The 27,234-nt window shown below is 37.2% G+C and overlaps 1 protein-coding gene across 1 annotated transcript in view; it reads left to right on the forward strand.

Annotated features, from left to right (window-relative positions):
- Nucleotides 1-27,234, forward strand: part of FBN2 (fibrillin 2) — a 254,931-nt gene that overhangs the window by 117,224 nt on the left and 110,473 nt on the right. Inside the window, exons 8-13 of the mRNA XM_004737427.3 lie at nucleotides 5,371-5,496; nucleotides 17,713-17,865; nucleotides 19,366-19,593; nucleotides 20,575-20,712; nucleotides 26,043-26,162; nucleotides 27,099-27,224. Coding sequence (XP_004737484.1) covers nucleotides 5,371-5,496; nucleotides 17,713-17,865; nucleotides 19,366-19,593; nucleotides 20,575-20,712; nucleotides 26,043-26,162; nucleotides 27,099-27,224 — 891 coding nt within the window. The remainder of the gene's footprint in view (nucleotides 1-5,370; nucleotides 5,497-17,712; nucleotides 17,866-19,365; nucleotides 19,594-20,574; nucleotides 20,713-26,042; nucleotides 26,163-27,098; nucleotides 27,225-27,234) is intronic.

The following is a 27,234-nucleotide window of genomic DNA, read 5'->3' on the forward strand; positions in this document are numbered from 1 at the left end:
ACTTTTTCATTATAGCTTATTTTGCCATTTCTGTAATGCCTGTTGTCCTTATAAAAGCGGAAATAGATAGCAGTTTATTCTGTTTAAAATTTAGTCATAAATTTAAATAACATATTAATAGAAGTCCAGGGTAAAATGGAAATATATATTTTCCTATACCAAAAAAAGTTATACAGAATTGACCATATACATACAGTTCCTTGACACTGAGAGGAAGAAAATATGAAGACTTTTTTAAAAGCAGACTTTCTCGTTTAATTTGTTCTAAGTTCTCTGTAACGTAATTGTTACATGAACTGCTTTATAGTATACATTCATATTGGAATTGACAGAATCTCTAGGGCCATGTTCTTAGAATTCAATGATATCTGAGATCACACTTAGCACTACTTACCAAATTATTCATTATATCTGCTTAGAGTAAGATTTACAGTAAATGTTGTAAATGTTGGTTGACAAATATGAGGTTCTGTGGTTTGGCAGTCAAATCTGTCAGATGGTTTCGCTTAGATCTAATTTTCCTTTAAAAAAAAAAAAATCCTGTGCTCAACTTCTTCAAATTACCAACCACTTTCCAGCCCTTCTCTTTCTTTACTCTACTGTGGCACACTCAATAGCCCCCTTTTTGACAGTGTGCACCCTGGCCTTCGTTCATCATGTTCTTCCTCATCTCTCCCTAATTTTTCCTCCCCAGTCTGCTCTAGTGACTTTTCTTCCCTTGACTTTCTCTTAGAATGTGGAGGTTCTCAGAATTTCCCTCCTTAAATTCAGCTCTCTTCATTGCATACCTCCTTTGCACATCTTATTTATTGCTACAACTTCAAACACAACCCACTGAGTTGGTGATAAATCACAAGTGTATATTTTTACCCCTTACGTCTTCATTGAGTTTCAAATTTGTAGCTATGCAGTTGGAATTGCTGCCCATTTCTCTCAAAAATCTGAAGTTCAGAAAGTCCAAAACCCAGCTTGACCTTAAAATGTCTTCTTTCCATGTCCTGTTCTCTGTTAATAGAGCTACCATTAATCTCCCTTGTTAATCAAGCTAGAAGTCTGATTTAATGCCGTAGCAAAGTCCTGTTGATTTCTCCTTCCTCATATCTCACGAAAATATGTTCTTTTTCTCATTGTAAAGCTTGTTCCATACTCTCATCATTAATCTCTGGTTAATCATTAATCATTAGCTGTCCACATTACACACAAGAATTGTCTTTCTAAAATACTGATTTTCTAATGAATGTTCTTGTTTAACTTCCTTCATAGACACTATAAATCACCTCAGAATAAAAGCCAAAGTCCTTGGGAGGACTCTCCAGGATTCAGCCTATGGCTAACTAACTAAGCTCATTTTCCATCAGCTTCCTATCCATTCTGGTATACGTTCCATGCTTCAGCTGTGCTCTCTATTCAGATGTACTTAACCATGTTGTTTTTTGCTTTAGTTTTTGGTGTTCTTTATTAGTGTAAGTGCATTCCACTGGCTACGGTAATTGGTTCAGGATTCCAGGCCTTTGCCAACCAGCATATTCTCCTGGCTAGAGGAATATAGCTCAGAACATTAGGAGAACAGGGAAGGTTTGCTGGGTGCCCTTGGGGAAAAGTTTCCTCCCTCCTAAAAGAGAGCCCCAGGAAGAGACACTCTCTCTTCTACTAGGTGTCCTGCGGTCAAAGATCAAGCCTAGAAAACTGCTACAGTTGTTTTGCTCCCATCAGGGAAGATAGCCTAAGGATGAAATCAAAGCACAGAGTGCATAGTTGAGCAAATCTCAGAGAAAATGAACAAAAGACATTGACTTAAACCAACCCTCATGTCCATGCCATATGGACTTGAGATATGCAAGCTATTAATTTTTTGGTTTATGGCCCTTTAGACCAACTTTTCTGGTATTTGCTGGCCAAAACCACCAAACTGATAAAAGTTTTAAAGATTTTAATTTTTATATTAGAGAGAGAGAAAGAGAAAGCACACAACTTCAGGTGGGGGAAGCAATGGGGCGGGGAAGAGAACCTCAAGCAGACTCTCTGCTGAGCATGGGACACAATGCTGGGCTCAATTTCATGACCCTGAGGTCATGACCTGAGAAAAAATCAAGAGTCCAGTGCTTAAGAACTGAGCCACATGGGAGCTCTCCCTCTCCCCCAACCCCATAAATAAACTTTTTTTAAAATTTACATACAATGTATTATTTGCTTCAGGAGCACAGGTGTCTGAATCATCAGACTTACACAATTCACAGCACATACCCTCCCCAGTATCCATAACCCAGCCACCCTATTCCTCCTCCCCCAAATCCCCAGCAACCCTCAGTTTTTTTCCTGAGATTAAGAGTCTCTCATGGTTTGTCTCCCTCCCCAATCCTGTCTTGTTTCATTTTTTCCCCTCCCTTCCCCCACAACCCCCTATCCTGCCTCTCAAATTCTTCATATCAGAGAGATAATCATATGATAATTATCTTTCTCTGATGCAATAAATAAAAATTTTTTTAAAGATTTTATTTATTTATTTGACAGACAGAGATCACAAGTAGGCAGAGAAGCAGGCAGAGAGAGGAGGAAGCAGGCTCCCTGCTGAGCAGAGAGCCGGAGGCGGGGCTCTATCCCAGGAACCTGAGATCATGACCTGAGCCAAAGGCAGAGGCTTTAACCCACTGAGCCACCCAGGTGCCCCTAAATAAGCTTTTCTTTAAAAAGCTCAAGAGGGGGCGCCTGGGTGGCTCAGCGGGTTAAAGCTGCTGCCTTTGGCTCAGGTCATGATCCCAGGGTCCTGGGATCAAGCCCCACATAAGGCTTTCTGCTCTGCAGTGAGTCTGCTTCCTCCTCTCTCTCTGCCTGCCTCTCTGCCTACTTGTGATCTCTGTCTGTCAAATAAATAAATAAAATCTTTAAAAAAAAAAAAAAAAAAAAAAAGCTCAAGAGAAGGTTGTTGGAGGCACATTAGATACCCAGAGGATGAATGAAACCAACTCCTTGTATTAAGACTTTGCCTTTTTCAGTGAATAGGCTTATCTTTAGACACACTTCCTGTGTATCTTACCAAGCAAGTGGACTCTTTATATTTGCAAAGATACTGCTTTCAAATCTGATTGTGACATATGATCTTGAAGAACTAATATTATAAAAGAGCTGAAGGCACACATCCTTCTTACCATAACTATTAATGCTAGATTTAAATTGGTAAACATTGGGCATGACTGCATTGACATGCAGGGTGTTTTGATCAGTTTAAAGAGAAAAGCATGAATTTTTAAAATTTAGGTGGGTGGCTATTGAAAAATGAAATACATTCCTAGTGTCCATATAGGATTTCTTAATACTTTAGAAGAAGCCTTTTTCATACAATTATTTGGACGCTAACCTTCTAAGGTTCCTAGTTAATTCTAAGAATTGTGAAACATGGAGTTTTTGTTCTTGAAAATATTTAATGCAAAAACCACAAGTTTAATATCACTCCATGTGTTCTTCTCTGTTCCACGTTTTTCTTTTCCTTCAAAAAGAAAAATGCCAAACCTCTTTCAGTTTTCTACTTTTCATTGTCAGGGATGGTATTTGGAAGTAGAGCATGAAGTTCTTTATTATAAAAAGAAATGCTTGGAAATAAGAATTAATGCTTAAATGGAGGACGTAAGGGTTCTAATTTTAAGAATTTAGATCAGCCCTGGGCTCCATAAGTGCCTGGACTGTTGCTATGACCATAGAGGATCAGAAGGGCTGTCTTACCTCTGCAATGCTTGCTGCACTGTGTGCTCGTCTCTTGTATAGTCTTCCTTATCCTCAAGTGACTGATCAGTGTGTTCGGTGATTAAAGCATAGTCCTTCTAGTTTCCTGTCTATTCTGAATTCACATTCCATTTCATTAAGATGCATGGCCCTAAGATAGCAGCACACGATGCAGTAGGTCCTAGTTTTGCACACATGGTTTTGTTTTGTTGAATTAAATCTGATGGTAACTGCACCACATTATATACTTGCTTCTCATCTAGTCAATTCATGTTAGAATTCTGATCTCTCCTAGGGAGTTGGTCAATTTTGATTTGTACCCGTGTGCCTTCAGTGGCTAACTGCTAAGCCTCAAATGAAGATATTATTTCAGGGAATGTCTGAATCTGGTAACTTTTTTATATGAGAACATTCCAAGAAGACACACAGGCTTATAGTTACTTCATGACACAGCTTGTAGGCAAGAGTAACTTGTCAGAATAAATGGGGAAAAAAGAATGATTAGATCAATGGAGGAATTCAAGAAAGGCATTGCCAACTATTTTTTAAATTGTGGGGTTTAAAATTTCTTTCCTTATATTTACAAGAATATGATTTTTCCCTTTTTTTATACATTAAAAAATATGCAACTAAAAACTCAAAAGAAACTAAAAGCTAAGGTTTGCTTTTCTGTAATCATTATGTTTATTACTTTTAAATCCTTCTCTGTATTCAGTGGTCTTTACTAGCTCTGTGCCTTAGACGACCAACTCCTAGGCATCTGCGGCTGGATTTCCCTCACAATTGCTCATTTCCTCTTAAATGTATTAGTATTTAGGTCCCGGTATACTTAATTGTAGTTTTGTTTGACTTTCCACCTCTCTCTGCTTACTGAACAAGAGGAAAAATACATTAATACTTACATAAATGGAACGGTTTTCTGCTTTCACTAAAGTTTAAAAGAAAGCACACCTTTCACGAACTTGCAAGGGGATAGACTAGTCCAAGCATTGAGTAAGCTGAACGGGTAAGTGCAGGGAGGTACAATGGGAAAACTGGATACCTCCCAAAGCCTCCCAAGTTTGCCCTCTGCCATGTTTCTATATTATTTTAGATTTAAAGTTAATTTTGAGAATGTCAAATACACCCATATTCAAATGTAAGTACAAAAACATGGCCCAAAGCCAAATAGGAAAAAAAAAAACCTACTTGCTACCACCCCTTGGTTCAGACAATTAGCATGAAAATCAGCTATAAATTTTTTAATGTATTCTGTTATTCCACATTTTAAAATGTAATCCCTATGTGTGTGTGTGTGTGTGTGTGTTTAAGGCTGTAGTAGGATAATTCCCTAATTGATATAGAACACAAACTAAAACATAGGCATCTTACTTATTTTCAATTTAAATTGCAATTGGGGGGTGGGGGGAGAAAAGGATATAGAGTTTTGCTTTAGTTGGCATTGTGTTACTGCCATGGGAGTTTATTTTCATCTCAGTTCCCATAGATATGTGTGAGAAATTCCTCAGGGCCTGAAACAAGAGTATATTCAGGGTTATATGATCTGACCTAATCAACCATGAGTGCTCTGATACTCTTTAAAAAAAAAATCACTTGTACAAGCTGTTTAATGGAGGCCTTTCTCAATCATCTTCTCCTTCTTCCCTTGATTAGACATCGATGAGTGCAGCATCATTCCTGGGATATGTGAGACTGGCGAGTGTTCCAACACCGTGGGAAGCTATTTTTGCATTTGTCCACGTGGCTACGTCACCTCAACAGATGGCTCTCGGTGCATTGGTAAGCCTTGGATTTTTGAAGGCACAGTACAGTGCTTCTTTATAATAACAGAATAGCCCAAACGTGTATGAAGATGGCAACGATTATAAAACCATTGGAAAAATGGCTGAAAAGGTTGTTTAAAATAAATGGCACCCCGATTGAGGACTTGATAGACCAGGTGCTCTTTGTGAAGACTTCAGTTTCAAAAGCCATCTGGGTTTGTTTTATGTTGTCAGTGTCTTTTTGGAAATGAAGGAAGACTTCCTCAAGACATTGCTCTTGCCCAGTACTAGAGACACAAAGGCAAGAGAAAGATACTTTTTTAAAAAAAATCTGCCTTGGGAGACAGAATGTAGTAATTAAAGCTTCTTCTGTTGCTATGAATCATGAATGTAGTCAGTCCTTACAGCTTGTTTATTCTAGTGAAAAGAGTGATTACAAAAAAGAAACTGACACCTTTAATTTGTGTTTTAAATATATTCAAAGTAAAGCCAAATATATTTGTAAGTTTTCCCGTGTTTGGAAAGAAGAAATAGTATTTCTCAGTCATGGTCTTGGTCATCCATTGTTGAGCAAAACTTAAACTTAGGGCCACCATGTGATGTGAATGTGAGAGGTGTAGATTCTGCCTTGAGAATACCATATTGTCATCATAAATACTAACAGAAGAATAACAGTGACTGTAATAGAAAAAAAAAAACCAAAGGGAGTAGTAGTAAAAATAATCATTACCATTTCTGAAACCAATGCCATGTGTAAGGCACTGCACATCTGTATTACCTCAATATCTCAGAACTGTGCGGCCTTGGGCAAGTTCTGACTTGCCCACTAACCACTCTGTTCCTCAGTTTCTTCTAGTAAGTGTGTAGCAAAACATTCTTGATTATGGTTAAGAGGAGAAGAAAGAGGATGTGCCTGCCCTGGACCCATATGTTATGTAATCATCGTGATAGCTCTGTGTGATCAGTTTAATTATTCAGATTTGCTGACAAAGAAATCTGAGGCTCAGAGAGGTTAGCTAAGTGACTTACCTCCAGCAGATGGAGCTGGTGTTCTAATGCAGATCTCTGGACTCCTGCCCCTGTGTTACTCTGACACTACACTGCCTCCTTAGCTATTTCAAGCAGGTGGAGACCCTGTATCTAGGTATCAAGGTCTCTAGTGTGAGTGGTTTCTCAGGTACTGTGCGGACAATCTGCTTGGAGAGGTAGGATATCTATGTCTGGCCTCCCTCTCCCATCTTAGAATAATGGGATTTGAATGATAGTTGTTTGTTCTTTATGAATGCATCAAGTCTGTATCTTACATTAGGTTAAACATTTTATGTGGACTATTAAGTGTAGAAATTGGAGAAAATTAACTTGTTTTAGGGTCAGTGTGCCTGTTGACTCACCACCTGTAAGTCTAATTCATTTAATTTAATTTAATTTTGAAGTGAGAGGTCTGTGAGGGTTGAAAACTAGTCGAACCTCCACTTGGTTTGATTTTCTAAAACTATGTAGGAGGATAATCTGTGTACATACATGTACACGTATTCATCAGCTTGAAACAGGCCTGGATTCAACTCTGAGGGAGGAATACCAATTTGGGAGTCAGCATTAAACATCATTGGCTCGTGCCATAGACCCTAGTTTCAGGAAATTTACATTCTAGAATATGGCTAGAATAAAAAGGGAGGCTAGAGATGTAAGTGAGGTTATTCTTGTGAAGTTCTAGACATCCACATCAGGTGTATATATTTTATTTGGCAGGTGGAGTAATCAGAGGCCTTTGAGCATGGATTAGAATGGAAGTGGTAAGGGCTGAGAAGAAAAGCAAACTAGTTAGAAGAATTTGACACAAATGTAATCTTTTATATCATATTTCCAAATTAATTTTTTGTATTTGATTTTTTACATTTCTAAATATTTGTCAAACAAAAATTGTGTTCACTTTTTTTTTTGCATTGGAAAGGAGGCATATTCTTCATTATATTCAGATAATCAAGATCAAGATTCACAGTGATTTATGGAGGTTGTTTTTCTGCACTGTCAGATATTTGGTTTACCATGAAATTATGATAAATTCTCTTTATCTCTTGCCTGCCTCTATAAAGTTCTGAGTTTTTACCTGGACATTCAAAGCCCTTAGAACCTGGTACCAATCTGTAGTCAAGACTCATTGCTGGGGCCCCTGGGTGGCTCAGTCAGTTAAGCATCTGACTCCTGATTTCAGCTCAGGTCATTCATTATCTCAGTGTTCTGGGATGGAGCCCTGCATCAGGCTCTGTGCTCTTCATGGAGTCTGCTTGACATTCTCTTTCTCGCTCTCTTTCTGCATCTCCTCCCCCACTCATGCTCTCTGTCCTTCTGTAAAATAAATGAAGTATTTAAAAAAATAAAAAAAAAAAAGATTCATTGCTAACGACTTGCTGCCTCACACTCACATTCCTCTCACTGTTCTCTGTGACCACACTGCCGTGGCTTGGCCCATGGTATCTTCTCTTCTGAAGCATCTTGATTTCCTCTTTCTGTGATCATTAAAACCTAATTCATCCTCTAAGTCCCTAATTAGATATCACATTTTCTTCTTGGACAAAATTAATCAGCCTTCCCCATAATATTTTTCATTTCTTTCGTTTCTGACTTCAGCACACTGTACAGATACTTGTGCTTTATTTGTTGGCTGGACTGTGAGCTCCATTGGTCCGGCCTTACACTGCTCCCTCGGACCCTTACATGGTGCCTTGTATGGAAGTTGGGGCTCAGTAAATCTTTAGAAATGAATAGACAAACCATCTGAGGGATGAGGGAGATGATGAGGGAGGGATGAGGGAGACTTGCATTGGTTAATGACTGCGTTGCATCATTGGCATCCTGCTGGGTGTGATACAGTGGACGTGATATGTCCCCAAGATAAGAGCCTGCTTGAGCTCCAGAGAGCTGAAGCACAGTGAGACCTGCGCTAAGCAAGAGGCCCCATTCATTCCAGGGTCAACATCCTGACCCAGGAACAAAGATCCCCTAAGGAGGGAAGAGTGGCTCTCCAAAATTATAAAACCATTGTTAAACTTAAGTAAGCAGCTTAAAACTTTTTTGAATAACTCTATTACATTTGGAATAAGTATGTGTTTTCTATAGATGAGAAAAAACAAATCTAATATTGTAATGTGTAAGAGATCTTTGATTTTGATATTTTAAAATCTGAGACTGTCTTTTTCTTGCACTGCATTTGTTTATGATTAAATTATGTATGTTATAAATATGTCTGTGCCATTTATTTTATAACCACATATATACTAACAATAATGAGTTGGATGGACTCAAAAAATTTTTCTTGAATATGAAACTGCATGTTATCTGCAGCTCTCTTCTGAGAGTGGCATATGCTAAATGCCGCCCCCATTTCTTTTTTTTTTTTTTTAAGATTTTTTATTTATTTATTTGGCACACAGAGATCACAAGTAGGCAGAGAGGCAGGCAGAGAGAGAGAAAGGAGGAAGCAGGCTCCCCACCGAGCAGAGAGCCCGATGTGGGGCTTGATCCCAGGACCCGGAGACCATGACCTGAGCCAAAGGCAGAGGCTTTAACCCACTTGAACCACCCAGGCGCCCCTGCTGCCCCCATTTCTTATTCTAGTTAATAAAAATATCCTGAGTATAAACCGCATTATAAAGCACCAGTAAACTGCCTTATTTCTTTTGTGTGTAGAAAAACAATTTCACATGGCAGAAGAATTTAGCTGGACATTTTAATTTCAAACTAAGATAGTTTTCACATTTTACTTTATACTAAATATAAAAGTCAAATGCTGAGGTAATTTTATCTAGTATGTTTTATCAAGGTTTTTTTTTTTTTAGAATACCCAGAACAGAGCTTTCTTTTCAACATAGAGTACTAACATATGTCCATTCTAAAGAAGAATAGAAACATGCTAATAATCTTTTTCTTAGAAGCATTTTTAATAGCACAGTTTAATGACCCTGATGTCATTTTGGAATACTCTGGCATTATTAATACTTAATTTCCACATTGTAATTTAGGCAGAGAGAGTGACTGGCAGACAGCAGTGAGTAATTAATGAACTGATAAGAGCAGTGAGCAAATTCTGTATGCAAGATGATATGTCTGCTGTTGTGAACATGGATCCAGCAGGAACCCTAAGCAGAGAGATTTCAAAGTACCAGTCAGCAGCAAAGCCACAAAGTTCAGGAAATGAGAGCAATAAGCATGTAGAAATCTTATGGCCACAACATCCAAGGACATTTTCTTGAGCCTTACAAAAGTTTCAGTGCACAATGTTGTCTTGCAATATTCTTAAGAGAACAAAACCTGGAAATAGAAATGTGAAAAAAAAATAATAAAAGAAAATGTTTAAGGCCATGGGTGATTAACTGCTAAATCATTTTGTAGGCATTGGATTCTCTAAGTCAAAAATTCTTGAGGAAGTGGGTATGGGTGTAGACTTTGGCACACAGGTAGGAATTGCATGAAGGGAACAGGGGTGTGCCGAGTAAGAAGAAAGGTGTGAGTAAGACTGCAGACACAGAAAGTGTCTGAGGGGCTCCGGAGAGGGTGTGAAGAATGTATCTGTGAAAGAGAGCTGAGGGAGGGAATAGCTGGAGAAAAAATAAGAAAGATGGTTGAGATTAAGTTCTGGTTGCTAAGGTTCTTAACTTCTATGCTGAGGAGTTTCAGATTGATCCCGAGGGCCATGAAAGCCTATCAAGATGTTCGAGCAGGGGCGCCTGGGTGGCTCAGTGGGTTAAGCCGCTGCCTTCGGCTCAGGTCATGATCTCAGGGTCCTGGGATCGAGTCCCGCATCGGGCTCTCTGCTCAGCGGGGAGCCTGCTTCCTCCTCTCTCTCTGCCTGCCTCTCTGCCTACTTGTGATCTCTCTCTGTCAAATAAATAAATAAAATCTTTAAAAAAAAAAAAAAAAAGATGTTCGAGCAGGACATAGACCAGATATGAAAATCAATGGGGGAAAAGCATTTTAAAAGAAACAAGTCTTCATGCAATGATTTAGAGTGATGACCGGGATATGCTGTTGTCATGTAGCGCCCTATGTGGTCATGGGTGTTGATCACATGAGCACATGCATATTTGCAAAAAAAAAAAAAAAAAAACCCAGAACGCCTAAAAATGTTTAACTAAAGGGAGACAGAGATGCAGCAGGAGACTGAATAGTGTTTTACTTTTAACTTCAGAATCACATACAAGTCAACTGGTGGAACAGAGATACTAGTTTTAATTAAGAAGGAAAGTCCTAGAAAGAAAAGGTTAGATAGTAAGGAAGAAAACTGTCACTATTCTAAAGGAAGCGATAAACCTAGGAGCCACAGTACTTCTGCTTCTTTCATTGTTCCTAGTTCTAGTTAGTTTTATGTAAGGGAAACATGAAAGCCTACATGGAAGTATTTGAGAAATCACAAGAATCTGCAGAATTAGTCAAGGGGAACCCAGGTAGGCTCTAGACCATCAAAGAGGCAGGTGCAGTCCTCCAGGATCAGGGGATGAAGCCTGAAACAATGGTTGCTATTTACCTAACACCTAGGATCACTAGTGTTCTAACCTGAGCTAACCTTATCAGTGTTTTCTGGCTGAATCCTTCATTTTTAATGAGCCAAACTCCTTCAACAGGAGATCTGTTTATTTTGGGGTACAATCCCCAGCTTTTACAAGGTTTTCATCACATCGTCTAATTAACCATTAGTTCTCAAATCAAGCTTAGAGTAAATGTCAAGCCATGAAAACACTCTGATAAAAGTACCATTATTTTACTTCAAGATAGATTTATATTTTAATCAGGGGAGATGAATTGCTTCCTCTTCCACAGTGTGGCTTTAAATGAGACTTCATGTAAACCTTGTTCAGAAATGTAGTGAGGGTGATAGATTGTTAGAAAAATAGACTTGTTTTTATTACTTCTGGTGTATCAGTCCTGCAGTTAAGCATAACACCAAGTATCCGAAGGATTTATCCTTGTTGTGTCATAAATATGCCTCATCTGCCTTTGCCCCTAGTAATTCCCGATTTCAAGGGATGGTTTGCCTACACAGTTCTTACTTCTTTTGGGTATCCCCTTTTTTATGTCCATTTTTTTATTCCAGATATTCTTCCATGTGACATGTTTTTAAAACAGAGATTTCTAAGGACCATTTAATTTTTGCTGGGCAAAGGAAAGAGCCCCTGTTTTGCATTGAGATGTGTTTTGGGGGAGCTCTTAAGAAGGATGCATCCGATTGATCTGTAGCTTATCCTAGTATGTTTTTGACACATGGGATTAGAAGTAGATTACCCACCTCCCTAATGTTATTAGAAGAAACTGGTAGTAGAATTTATTTTTAAAAGTTATGATTTATTTTCTAATCCACTCTTCCTCCCCTTCCGTTCTATCACAAATGACATGGTTTCCTCCTATACATATCTTAGGACTGATCAGAGATTTCCAAACTGTATAGAATGTTGGTTATTTATATTTATTGAATTTGAAGATTGCTCTTTGATCTAAAAAGATGCTTTTTAGAACTACACTGAATTATAATTCACTATCTTTAGGAAATGGCATAATGGAAAAGCAACTGAGTATTTAGTAATACATTTAAATGAATTTGTATTTTATTAGTCACAGTGCAGTTTTCATATATGGAAATCACAGAAGTGGTTTCATATGATGAGGCATTTATACTTGTGTTGCAGTGTTCACGGTAAATACAGATTTGCAGAACTTTCACAAAATCATTGCAGATTCTTATAGTCTGGGACTGATTGGTATAAAGTCTTCCTGGATTCCTGATGAGCCCTTACTCGTTTTTATACGTAGTACCTTCTTTCCACTTCAATACTGTAGTTGACCCATGAGTTGTTTAGAGTGTACAGGGTTTCCCTGTTTTGCAAATTTTCCATGTGGGCTTGGAAAAGATGTGTTTTCTCCAGTTGACTAGATATATCCATTAGCTCAAACTTGTTGCCTGTGCTTTTCACATTTTTTCTTCATTTACTGAATTTAGTCTACCATATTGTCAATTACTGAAAGAGTTGTGTGAATATCCCACTATCATAGTAGAATTCTCAGTTTCTCCCTGTGGTCTCCAAGATTTTGTTTCTGTAATTTGATGTTATGTTACAAAGTGATGAATATCTAAAGTATTATATTTTCCTGGTGAATTGAGCCTTTTTTCAGTATGTATTGACTCTCTAACATTGTTTACTTTTCTCGATCTATTTCTGAATATTTTCTTTTTGTCTATTTTATCTCGTTAAGCATCTCATTTTGTGAGTGGGCCTTGGAGGTTTAAGTATATGCTTGCTGTGTATTTTTTCTCTCAATTCTTCTTCTTCCTTAGTTTATAAATGTATCTCCTCTAAACAGCCTAAATCTAATTTTAAAAAATTTTTTCAGTCTGAAAATCTTTGTCTTTTATTTTTTATTTTTTTATAAAGATTTTATTTATTTATTTGATGGACAGAGATCATAAGTAGGCAGAGAGGCAGGCAAAGAGAGAGAAGAAGAGGAGCAGGCTTCCCACTGAGCAGAGAGCCCAATGCAGGGCTCAATCCCAGGACCAATCCCAGGACCCTGGAATCATGACCTGAGCCAAAGACAGAGGCTTTAACCCACTGAGCCACCCAGGCGCCCCAATCTTTGTCTTTTAAATTGAGATTTAAATACATTTATATTTGTTATAGTAACCAATATGTTCGCATTTCAATTACCTTCTTTGTGCTTCCTATTTTTTGTTACTTTTTTCCTTTCTTGCTCTTTTTTATTTATTGGTTTTCCTTCCTTCCCCACACTCCATTTAACTTTTTTTAGTTAAAAGTTCAGAAATTATATAATTCTGTGGATTTAGTATTCATTCTAGTATTATAAGATGCATGTGCAGCTTAAAGTCTAAAATTAACCTTTATTTTACCCATATCTAAACAGTAAAAGAATATTAGAATGGTCACACTTTGATCTCCCCCTTTTAGCTTTTAAAAATTCTATCCAATTGCCATTCTGTATTTGCAACAAATTAATCATTATTATTACTGTGTAATATTTTAGTGCTTGTTTATATTTATTCATATATTTAACTATTTTTCCTCATTATTCCCTTATGTATTTCAACCTTCTGTTTGGAATAGTTTTCTTTTTGCCTGAAGAACCTTTTCTAGGGGGAATCTGGATGGCTCTTTCAGTTAGACATCCACTCTTATCTCAGCTCAGGTCTTAGATCTCAGGGTTATGAGTTCAAGCTCTGTGTTGGGCTCTGTACCCAGCATGGAACTGACTTTTTAAAAAAAGGAAAGAAAGAAGAAAAAAAGAAAGAAAAAAAGAACCTTTTCTAAAATTCCCTTCAGCAAGAATTTTTTGGTAGAAAAAATAATTTCTTTTTTGTGTGTGTTCCTGAGAATCACCTTAATTTTCCCTTTGGAAAGATGGTCTCTTGGGATACAGAATTCCAGGCTGACAGCTATTTTATCATAGTATACAGAAGATACAATGTTCCAGTTGGGTTTTAGCATTCATTAGTGCTATTAAATATTCCTTAGCAGGTGATTTGTCTCTCTTTCCAGCCATTTTTAACTTCCTTACTTTTTCTTTATTGGTCTGCAGTTTCACAGTGATGTGGCAAGCTGTGGATTTCTTTCTGTTTTTCCCACTTTAGATTTTTTGGACTTCCTAGATCTGAGATTGTCTCATCGCATGGTTAGAAAGTTCTAAGCTAGTTATCTGTTGAATATTGCCTCTCCCCCGGTCTGCTTATTGCTTCTTTCTAGTATGCTTACAAGATGTATGTTACTTTCTCATGCTTACCACCACATTTCTTAACCTTCTTTTAAAAAATATTTTCCATCTTTTCATCTCTCTGAACTACACTGAAGATAAATTATTTAGATATATTTTGGAGCTCACTAATTCTCTTTTCATTTATGTGCAATATACTGCATGATATATTACTAAACATTTTATTTTATTTGTGATAGTTTTCATTTATAGAGCTTCCGCTGAATTTTTTTAAGTCCCTCTTTCATGGTTTATGAACTCTTTTTACCTGTTCACATTTTTAGATTTTCATTGTCTTAAGCATATTAAATATAATTTAGTTATAATTAATATTAAATGAATTGTCATTACAAATAATCACAAATTGTCAGAATCAGTCTGACCATTCTGTATCTGATATCTGATGTTTATTCAGCCACTTTTTAATGGAGCCTTGTCTATGTGTTATTTATTCACTCATTTATTTAGCTATTTATTTTCTTGTTAGCTATTCCTGTTCTTGGGACTTGTCTGTGGGAATTCTTTGAGACCTGCATAATATTAAGTCCTCTTTTGTTCTGTTTTGGCTTTTGCCAGTTGCTTGGTATCCGGTATCCCTGCCTGCGGACCTTGATGTAGTCTAGTCTTCCTTTGAAGTTTTTCAGACCACAAACCTACTATGAATTGAGACATCAAAGCTGTCTCTTTGAGGAAGAGCTTGTGGTTAGAGATTCTTGGGAGAGATGTGTTTTTACCTCCCCTCAGTCTTAGCTGCCCACCTGTACATTATAGTCTTGTACCAAGGATGTGGTTCTTTGGAGCCCCAGGTTTATGGGGTTTCCTATGAAGTTTTGTGCTGGAAGAGGGAATATGGAGTTTTTCTTTTATGCTGTAGATCCTATGGAACTATATCAGGGCTGAAATTCAAAGTCTCTAGAGCTTTGCAGAAGCTCTAAGGCTGAAACCTAGCTGTGTACTTACATCTTAAGATTCCTGTTTTCACATCATTATGACTCTGTTTTTCCCTTTCTTTCATGCCAGCCAGCTGATGTATTTTTTTTTTAATATTTTTTCATATTTTATGCAGGATGTTTCAGTTGGGAGGGGCATTCACGATAGCTAACCCACCATTCTGTTTGGAAACAGAACAAATACTGTTTTTTTTAACTCTGCCACTAACCCTGTTCCGTGAGGAAGAGGAGTTAAGTATAGTTGCAAAATCAGATGGTAAGATTTTGATGGGAGACCTAAATCTTCTGGTTCAAGGCTGTGGTTTTGTTCTTCTCGTCTTTTGTTTTCTGACTTTTGTCTTTTATTTTTTTTCTCAGACTTTGTGGTACAGCCTTCTCCTTGCAGAAGACTTTAAGAGAGAAACTCGTTCAGCCTACTTTGTAGTAACTATATTCTGTAACCATGATTATTAGATAGTTTAGGACTTTCTTATCTAGATTTACATGCTATTCTTGAGGAATGTAGCTGCTGAGTAAATGTAGAAATATGATACTCAGGGTTCCTGGAATAAATATTCCAAAAATTATTTTCCTCCATCATTTTTGGGCACAGAAACTTACCTGTGAACTTATTCCCAGTGACTGTCTGTTCAAGTTCAGCTTATGAAGTTTAGGAAATGTCTGCGGTGTACTCAAGTATGCATATGTGCTTCAAATTTAGTACTTGGGTTTTGGACATACTAGGTTTCTTTTGGGAAGTAAAAGGAGGTGTTTTGATTCTTATGGGGAGTACCTTATAACCAATTCACTTATTGAACATTCACTTAGCAGTAACCTGAGGTATACTGCAGACCATTTGAGAAAATAATACATTTATTTTAAACTCTGTATCTAGTATAAAAAATTAGCTTTACCTACTAATGAAATATTTTTGTAATTAATAGCTTCATCTACATTATCGATGTGCAGCTCTTGATTTTTGTGGTACTTATTTCTTCTTGCAGTCAGAGCCAAAACTTCTTTGAGGCTTCTTGATGAAAGTTAAATAATATATAAAGAGCTAGACCCATAGTTTATTTTGCTTTTTTTTTTTTCCCCATTGCTTACAATAAAGTCAGTTTCAGTTGAAGCCCACAGGGCTTATAGTTGATATTAATAGTTTATCCCTATACAACTTTGCATCTTATGTTCTCTTTCAGTGATGTCTTTCAGCCTTTATCTTCCATTTTGATCCATTCTCTACCTTGCTGGCAGAATGATGTTTATTAGAGTCCTCTTTGATCATGTTAACTGCTCTACAGCCAACATTGCAAGATAATGCCCAATCTCCTCACCGTAGCATCCTGCCAGTCCGCCAGTTACAGCATGGTCCTCACCTGACTTGACCTGTAATCACCATTTGACATAATTCCTTGCCCGTACTTCTTGAAAATGTCTTACTAGCCTCACAGCTTACAACTGCATGTATACACAGGTCGTTTGCAAGTATACGGCTTCAGCCTGACCATTCCTCTGGGTCCTGGGTTCCTATATTCAACATCACAAGTGTAACACAATTTAAAGAAGAGCCTTGTACTAAGTCCCTTAATCCTGCTTTTCTCCTTATCTTCCCATCTCAACTGTCTAAGTCAAAGACTTAGGAAATTTCCAAAACTCTCTCTCTATTACCCCACTCCCTGAGCTGTACCTTCAGAATATGTCTGCCATCTGACCAGTCTCATCATTGTCAATGATGGCACCCTCATCCAAGCCACCATCATGCCTTTTTGATTACTTTCACTGATATTCTTGCACTTGCTACTGTCAGCATCTAAAGAGATTTTCTTAAAAAATGTAGACCCTTCCCTTTCCTCTAACTGAAAGCATCCAGTAACTGTTAACAGCACTCCACATGAAATCCAGAAGTCCTTTTCTCATGGTTTACAGGGTTGTGTGTGATCTTGTCCTTGATAACTATGAGCTCTGAGGCTTCCACTATCCCTTTTGTGTTCCCTTCTCTGACTACATCCTCTTCGTCTTTAAACTTCTCTTCCCTGAGATAACTGAGTGGCTCATGTTGTCACATTATGCACGTCTCTACTCAGATGCCCCTGTCTGAGAGGAGCTGTTTGTGATCACCCTTTCTAGAATAGCAACTCTATCAGTCAGGTATTGCTGTGTAACAAACAATCCACAACTCTCAGTGGCAAATAATACTATGCTTCAGCAGGTCATCTGGGGATTGGATAATCTAGGATGGGATTGGGTTCTTGCTTTCCTTCAAGCTCTGAATCTGTCTGGGCTTGGCTTCTTAGTGTAATAGGAGCACATACCTGCTTCACATCTTTCATTCCTGTATCCCTGGAATATGGCATGGCATAGGTTCTCAGTGAATATTTGCTCAGTAAATAAAGAAATGAACAAATGTCATAGAGACTAAGACAATAAATAGATATATATTCGAGGTAAGTAGAATAATTTTCTTTACTTAGCCTCTTCTGATATGTTAAATAATTGACATAAGAACCTGAAATAATTCAGGCATGCCTTCTGTTTTATTTCCACATGTTCAGATCAGAGAACAGGCACGTGTTTCTCGGGCCTGGTGAATGGTCGCTGTGCGCAAGAGCTCCCAGGCAGAATGACAAAAATGCAGTGCTGCTGTGAGCCCGGCCGCTGCTGGGGCATCGGAACCATTCCTGAGGCTTGTCCCGTCAGAGGCTCTGGTGAGCAGCCGACTGCGTGTCTCCTCAGCACAGGCAGTGTTAGGAAAATCAGTAACAGTAGTGTACTTTGTTCTTTTCCTTTGAAGTCAAGTTATATGTGTGTTCTTAGCACTGTCTTCAATATGAATACTGTGTTTTTGTGAGGAATTGGGTGGCATTATTTACTTGGGATCAGTTTTGACTTTATACACTTTATTAATATCAGAAAAATTCCCAAAAACTGATTATGACTTGTCTTTCTGCAAGTATTTTTTGAAATTATTTTGAACATCTGTATTTCGATTAGTTTTAAAATCCTGATCTTTCATTTCAGGTCTTCGAGTATGTTTGATTAACTTCATTTATATTTTATATTTTATTTCAGGAGTGTCCCTATTTTCTAGTATCCCAATCCTTGAAGATATTTCCTCTTTTCTAATAACCTGAAGGTTAATAATAAAAGGGTGGGAGGATACCTTCCATTCGCTTTGCTGAATAAACTAACCATATAACTGAGGCTTTATCAGGAAATTACTTAAGGATGAATGAGAAGTAGCTCCTCTTATTAATATGATATGAATGGTAAAGTAGGATTAATGTTTATCAATCACATAAAGTCACATCAGTATGTTTTATTATATTGTCTTTATGTTAAATTATAGTATTCTGAAAAAACTAAACTTTTTGAACTATGCTTATGAAATTAGGTATCTATATGTGCTGTTATGGAGAGAAAGATTAAGGCCCATTCTTTCAAAATCTATAAGCTATAGAACATCAAAATTGAGTAATAAAGCTTAAACAACAGCACTATTTGTGCATAGTATATGATTTTGGGAACTCGTGAATTCACAAATAATATATAATAGTAATATTAATAATGAAACAGTTCTTTGAGTTAAATAATTTTCATTTCTATTGACCCTACTGTCCTAATTCTGAGAACAGATGAAGAAATAATTAGATTGCTGTAGTCTTGCTTCTTTTCTCTCAGCTTTGATACTTGGACAAATAAGGTGCAGTTTGAAAAGCTAACTGAACACTGTCTTTTGTTAAAATCCAAATATATAAAAAATATTGTGAAGCCATAGTAATTCCTTATAGCAAAGAAAGGAGATGGGAGAAATGTGTAGGTGTGATACTGATGAAGTTTTAAGTAAAACCAGATCAACAGAAAGAATTATGGAAAGCTTTGATTTTTATCTGTGTAAGTAAATTTCTTGAATTCATAGTTGTATCTGGAATTCTATGAGTTGCACTTGGGGACATAAAATCAAACTGCACATAGCACATATAAGCAGTTCTTTGGTTATGCAACTCCCTTAAAATATGGCAAATAGGTTTTTACTTTTTTCTGAAACATCTATACCTTTCCCTGTTACTTCTAGCATTGGAAACATGGATCAAGATGAATATGCTATTTATTCAGATCAAATAATATAGATAAATTAAAATGTTCTTACAGTGTACAGATGACTTTTAGAATCAATCTGTGTTTAACTGGCCTTTCTTTTCTTCTAGAGGAATATCGCAGACTTTGCATGGATGGACTTCCAATAGGAGGGATTCCAGGGAATGCTGGTTCCAGACCTGGAGGAACTGGGGGGAATGGCTTTGCCCCAAGTGGCAATGGCTATGGCCCAGGAGGGACAGGCTTCATCCCCATCCCTGGAGGCAATGGCTTTTCTCCTGGAGTTGGGGGAGCTGGTGTAGGGGCCGGGGGACAGGGGCCCATCATCACTGGACTAAGTGAGTGTTCACTTTTTGGTGTAGACTCTTTATTTTTCTGCCTTAAATGATTTTATAATACCTAGCATTTTTTTCAAAAGGAGTGTGTGTGTGTGTGTGTGTGTGTGTGTGTGTGTAAAAACCTCTTTCAGGGTCTAAAATACAAGGTAGTAGTAAAAAAAAAAAAATGCCTGAGAAAATATTATTTTCCTGTTCCATAAACTTTCTAAATTGGAGAAAAGAAGAGTGACCCTGGTTTTCTTTGAAAATAAAGATGAGAGCCTGGTCATACTCCAGTCCAGATGACGCCATTAAAGAGTGTGTTTTTGGTTCCAGTGTATTTCATTTGGCTGTTGCAGCTGCCCTGTTCATACACCCCTTGAATTATTTTCCAGAACCATTTCTCAACTGAGATAAACTGAATAAGTCTTGCTCTGTGCCTATCCAAATATTTTAATGAAATATCTTTCTTTTCCTCACCCTTTTTTGTTGAATAACTTGGGCTTTGGGCCAGAACTGGCACTGGTGTACTTGACATTTAAGTTCATTCTTTTTATAAGAGCTGCTCTTGCTAATAATATTTAATGATGTCCTACAGTGTTGTGTTTATTCTTTTTGGCAGATGGCCTATTTACTATCTGAATATTCAGCACAGTTAAGGAAAAAAAAAAGAAATGGAAAGCATTCAAATGTACAGTAGAACATTCCTGAAATTTTGAAAAGACATCATTACAGGCAAAGTTTCCAGATGTATCACTTAACAAATGCGAGTTACAACCATGTGTCTCGGGAATATTTTTTAGATCCTCAACATTCAAGTTTTAATAAAATATAGAATAGTGTGAGCCTTTGATATGTACACTTAATGAATGGACTATTAAGAAGTTTAATCTTTACTACAAATGAGCCAAAGACCACCATTTCCTTTTAAAAAATCAGTTTCAATAAAAGTACTACATCTTGTAACGCTGAAATACCACTTGTGCTTTGATTTTTCTGTAGCTATTCTGAACCAGACGATAGATATCTGTAAGCACCACGCTAATCTCTGTTTAAATGGGCGTTGCATACCTACTGTGTCTAGCTATCGATGTGAATGCAACATGGGGTATAAGCAGGATTCAAACGGGGATTGCATAGGTAAGCTCATGATTCTTTAATCCTTTGTTTTTTCATAGCTTTTAGACTATAGGAACAAATTAGACTGTACATCATTAAAAAGAAAAAAGTCTTCTGAATCAAAGCTAATTTCCAAGCTGTCTCTTTTGTGCATGGTCTTCCCTATGCCCCTTTAACCTACTGCTGAGATAGCCCCCTTTAAGAATTCCCCACTGTTTCCCATCCTGTACATTGTGATTTCTGTGTCTACCTCTGTCTTGCTTTCCTTCTTAGCTGAGTAGCACTAGATATATGGTGGTGTCATCCAGAGGAAGGTGGAGATTAGGAGGAGATAGGGAGAGGAGTCACTTTTGGACATGTTGAGTGTTAGGTATCTAGGACATTGAGATTTTTTTTGTTTAAAGATTTTATTTATTTATTTGACAGAGAGACAGATCACAAGTAGGCAGAGAGCCAGGCAGAGAGAGAGAGGGAAGCAGCCTCCCTGCTGAGCAGAGAGCCCGATGCAGGACTTGATCCCAGGACCCTGGGATCATGACCTGAGCCGAAGGCAGAGGCCTTAACCCACTGAGCCACCCAGGTGCCCCTAGGACATTGAGTTTTAAAAACCTAAGGCTAAGCGGGGTGTTCAGAGCTAGAGTTAACAGATCGAGGCATCAGGGTCATATAGGTGGCTCTTAGAACCGTGAGGGTGAGTATTATCACCAACGGTGAACCCCAGCAAGAATGGAAAGATAACCGTACTACTGTGGCTGAAACCCTATGCCATAGCAACACAGTCCCCTAAAGAAAACTCACTAATTGTGTTGGTGAGACAGCAAAATAATCCAGAAAGTATTATGTCCCTGAAGCTATGCAAGGATACCGTTTGAAGAGAAAAGTAGTGGCAAGCGTGAGATGTGGCAGAAAACTCAAATATAATGAGGACCAAAATATCTATTGGATTTTATAATGAAAAGGGTTTTGATGATCCCTTGAGAGTAGTTTTAGTTTAGGAGTAGTTTTAGCAAATGATTGTGTAAATGCTTCATAATTAGCATAACCCTAAGTACCTGATTTGGGTTCAAGTCTTCTCTTATATAGATGAAAGACCAGGAACAGAGAATGTCATAATTTTACCAGTGTACATTGAAAATTTTTAAGTGCACTATGGTTTTGAAGGAAAATGTCAGTCAAATATGATGTTTAGGAAAAACCAGTCACTCTAAATTACATACAACTGAGCATGATTAAGGCTAAATTCAGGATCCTTATATGCTGTTACATGGGTTTTGCACTGCACAACTATAGAAGGACCATTCACGTAATCTATATAAATGCCACACCTTGGGGTTATGCAGGGTATAACCTTATGCAGTAGCCGTGGCTTAGTTAATACTACTAGATGCTTATTTAAGAGATGGATCAGGTGGTATTTTGGGAAACACCATAAAATATGCATATATTTATTATTAATTTACTATATTTATAATTTTTATTATAGTAAATAATTATATTTATGTTATAATTTAAGTATAATTTAAGTCATAAATTGACTTTTCTACCAGAAAACCTGATTTATAAGTATGCAGTATATAAAATATCTTCTCTTGTAGATACATATAAAATTACAGGGTAGATCAAACTGAAATTTTATTGACTTTCTTTATATTGTTATTAATATTTGTCATTCATGTGTTACCACATGATCCACTAACAAACAAATAAAATCAGGCCAAAAGTTTAATCTTTACTGCAAATGAGCCAAAGACCACCATTTAGTTCATATTAGCTCCCAGGTACACTTTATTCTCCCTAGCAAAACGCCTGTACTCTGAGGGAGTTTGTGAGTTAATGGTATAAAAATGACCTATCTTTAAGGATCAAAAGTTTTTTCTGCAGTCATGCATGAGCCAGCCTCCTCAACCAGGGTTCCTTTAGTGAATCAAGTCCTACAGAAAGTGATTTCAGTAACTATTTTCTCGATTCTCCCAAGGGTGATGCACAGGTAGTGTAACTCTAGATGCAAAGGACATGAGCTAATCACATACAGGGAATGTGATAATAGGGCCTTACTTTTCTGAAACCGGTGAGGAGAACTGCTACAACTGTTTTCATAAACTCTGTCTAATTTAGCATGGGGATTGCATGTCTGTACAATTAATGTGTTAATATAACTCAAGCTTATGTATTTTACCCAAACATTGTTACAAACAGTTCCATCCTAGATTGATCTCATCCCCCTGTCCTGCAAAGTGAAAACCCAAGCAAGGTTGTCTTTCTAACCGTTGTAGTTGATAGAGACAAAGATTAGTATTGGGACATATTTTCAGAAAATAGGTTTTTAATATGTTTTTATAAGATTTATTTATCTTTGCGGGGGTGTCAGGGAGAGAGAAAAAGAGAGCAAGCAGAGGGAAGAGACAGAAGGAGAGGGAGAGTCCCAGGCAGTCTCTAAGCTAAGCCCAAAGCTCAACATCTGGCTCAGTCCCGTCACCCCGAGATCATGACCTGAGCTGAAACCAAGAGTGGGTTGCTTTAATAGACTGAGCCACCCAGGCACCCAATTTTTAGTATTTTTAATTCAGTACTCTTTGATCAGGTTGAATTTGACTTTATAAATAACAAATTGAGACATCAGAAAAAGTTAAGAGGATTTAAATTAACTAGCATTTTAAATTGTAGGAGCATGAGATAAGAGTGGTAACTCATTGCACTATATTTTTAGGAATAACACATTGCCATTGCTGTTTGGCAACTTGTGTTAGATACTAATGAAGTGTCATAACATGAAAGGTCATAACTCTACTAAAGGATCACACACAAAGAAAATAAAATCTTGTCCAGTTTGCTATTATAAGAAGTACTCATAAGACCTGAAAACAGTTTTATTTACTCACCACCTTTTTCTCTCCTTTCCCTGAGAGTTCTACTCTAAAATGTATTTGTGGAACTCTTATGTGTCTATAAGACAAACTACTATTAATTAATAGGCTTTAACTCAATTCAAATAATTGTATTTGGGGTAGTAAGAAATTATTCCTATTTCTTTTGGGCCATAGGTAATCTTAGAGCCCTTGCCGATTAAGTATTTGTTAAATTAGAATATAAAATATTTCCAAGTATTTCATAAGAATACTATTATTCTTTATTATTACTTCTTTTATTAGTAGTATTTTGTAAGAATACTATCCTAACCCCAGTAGTATCTGAGAATGTAACCATTTTGATAATCAGCCTCTTTCCCAATTATTTTGTTTATTTTAGGAGTTTAAAAATCCTGTGAATTTTGCTTAAAAATACCCAGTCCCTGGTGAAAACATAGGAAGAAACCAAAGCTTACAGACTATTGTTTAAGTAGTCCTGCTCCTCTACATGGGACAAAACAAAGGTGATCAGTTGGAAGTATTAGGCTTTGACACCTCAGAATCAAGAGCCATGAAATGTACATATCTAAACATGGCAGTGGTCATTTATGAGTCTACGACTTAAAATCTTACAATAATCCCCCAAAACAAATGGGATTTGAAAGTCATGGATTTTAAACTCACTGATAGTTTTTTAGTGAATGTTTTCACTTATAAAGAAGAAATAAGTAAGTGAACTACTCTATCTTTCTATGTACTGATCCTTTGGTATGATCTCTAAGGGGCTAAGAAAGTCAAAATGCATTATGGCTGTCATGGCAAAATAATTGGCAGAGGTGTCCTGGCACCGAGGGGCCGCAGGAACAGGTTCTCAAAGAAGGAAAAGGCCCTGAAAAGTGGCCCAGGAAAGTTTACCTCAACAAAGGGGGTTGGGTGCATGGTGTAATGTTCTTCACTAGAATTGAACTTTACAATGAAGCTTCTGAAAATGTGCATCTACAACACATTTTTGAATTGTTGCATTTCAGTATTACATACACCAGAGAATTAAAGCTGTCTTCAACATTGCAAATTCAAGGTTGTAATTCCTATTGGAAAGTCCACTAAGTTTTTTTTATATGCTTGCTAACCCTCTAAACTCTGTCTTTTCTCATTTTGCTTCATTCCTTTGGCTCAGTAGAATTGATGTTATCAACCAAAAGTTTAAATGTAAGTGAATCTTAATGGACTGAAGGCGCCCTTCGGTGAATTGAAAAAGCATTTAATCCTGTTATTCTCTGTTGTTTTGATTTAATTTGCTATGAGATTTTTTGTTGTTGTTGTTCCCCTCCTTTACCAGAGAGGGCTTAATTGCATTTAGTCTGAGTGTTTATATAAATGAGGTTGGTGAGTTTGATAGATTACAGTTCCTTTTTTAAGAACATCTGTGAAAGGAGTAATCTGTTTATTAAAATGGTAAACCTGTGAATTCATTTGATTGTTGTGTTCTCCAATTTAGCTGAAATTGTATATGTTAATAGCTTCTACGTGTGTATGAAATGGCAAGTCATTATGCCCTCACCAGCTAGTGAGGTTTTTAATTTACTAGCATTCAAAATTATATTTAGTGGGCATTGCTGAGAGAAGATGAATTTAACTTTTTCTGACTCTGGCACGTGTAATTTGTCTGGGCTGTAAGCAGTCCAGACTGTTCCATCTGCCATTTGGTCTTGCAGTCCCTGCGATGGGTTTGCATTTAATCAAGCCTTAGGAGAACTTGAATGAAAAACAGTAATGTTTCTCACATTTGGGATCAGAACTAGTATTTGCATTGAACTTGATTTATGCAAAAAAAAATTCCTGTGCCCATTTTAAGGTCCTAAAGAAAACTGAGGCTGCTGAAGATAATAGACTTTATTTTAATTAATTTCCATTTTCTGTCCCATCCTGTGTTACTTCAAACACCCAAGCCTCAGTGGGTAGTTACATATCTAATTGAGGACAACACATAATAACAAAGAAATTCCACAATCTGTCAGTTTCTTTCTTTAAAATCATGAAACTTACAGGATGAATCTATAAATGTCTGTCTTTAGACATCTTTTATTCAGTTTCCAATACCATACAAAGCTTTGAAAAGGCTATTAGCGTGCCCAGATTATAACAGATAAGTGTCAGAGCCTTTTAAAACTCATGGCTGTGTCTTTACTGAGGCAGCTTTAAAAAAAAAAAAAAAAGAAGAATCTTTTCAGAGCTTTAATCATTGTGCATTTCTCAAATTGAAAAATCATTATTTCTTGATTAAAGCAAATTCCCTTGTACTTTCCAATCGGCAATATTTTTGTAAATCTCTAGGCTGGCCTCTCTATTTCAACAAAGGAATTTTCATTCATTTATAAATACTCTGCTTTTTAGACTATTACCACTGACTGGCCTTCTCTCAAATTTGGGAGGCCTAAATGTACTTTAAACAAACATTTCTAGGAACGGAGTGAAGTCTGTAATGGTTTCTTTTGCTGCTCACAGATGTTGACGAATGTACATCAAATCCCTGCACTAATGGAGATTGTGTTAACACACCTGGATCCTATTATTGTAAATGTCATGCTGGATTCCAGAGGACTCCTACTAAGCAAGCATGCATTGGTAAGGCAGTTTGCGTTCACATATGAAAATGTTCCATGAAATATAGTGACCCAGGCTGTTGAGGTTAAAAGTAAATTTATTAAAATAAGACATAGAATGAAGTAAGTGCTGTTGTATTACTACAGATTTATTTTATGCTCCTCTCAGAAGTGCTTCCTTTATGTGCAAACACTGTTTGGGTGTATAACCCTGGCCACATGATATCTGGCTTTGCAGAAAATTCAGTTTATCTTCCTTCCCTCAATCACAGGTTCCTTTCTCTAAGTAACATCAATAGCCTTCCTGCTCTCTGATTAACGGACCTTAGGATTTATAGTCATTTTCAACTACTGTTTTCTTTGAACCTCACATGTACTCCAACACCAAGTCAGGCCTCATCTTGATTCACAGTTTTGTTGCTACACTTCCCCACCCATTGTCCTCTCAATTCCTCCTCAGTGCTGATTCATTGCAGAATTCTTTCTGCAGATGACTCCGCTTGTCGTCTTTTACATTTCCTATTTATCCGTGGGTCGTTGCTTGGCTAAGCTCATCCCACAGTCTTCACCATCGTGCTGTTAACCCAGGTGATTTGAGGTTACTGTGTTCTTCTTACTCAGCAGCTTGCCTTGAGTTTGGACGTCTTTGACCATTGTGTCCAAAACACTGCACCAGTCATTTCCCTGCACTGTCTACCTCTTCCAGCTTCCTGGCACACCCCCAGCCCAATATTCTTTTTCTTTTCCTTCTTCAGCTCCTCTAGGTCAGGGCTGTCAAAAAGAAAAAAAGAAAAAAGCTGGTGAGAGAAGTTTGGAAGTTTGGCTAAAGAAGCAACATGACCTGAGTTATTACATGTAAAAATATAAACTGGATGTTGAACATCAAATTTATTATCTTACTGTTTTTGCCTGTGGTCATTGTAAAAGAATAACATTTGGCCATCCTTCATTGTCCCAGATATCGACGAGTGCATTCAGAATGGGGTTCTTTGTAAAAACGGTCGGTGTGTGAACACAGATGGAAGTTTCCAGTGCATTTGCAATGCTGGCTTTGAATTAACTACAGATGGAAAAAACTGTGTTGGTATGGAAAT

Source organism: Mustela putorius, unplaced genomic scaffold (assembly GCF_011764305.1).
Source record: "Mustela putorius furo isolate JIRA1106 unplaced genomic scaffold, ASM1176430v1.1 tig00000145_pilon_pilon_pilon, whole genome shotgun sequence".
Classification (NCBI taxonomy): domain Eukaryota; kingdom Metazoa; phylum Chordata; class Mammalia; order Carnivora; family Mustelidae; genus Mustela; species Mustela putorius.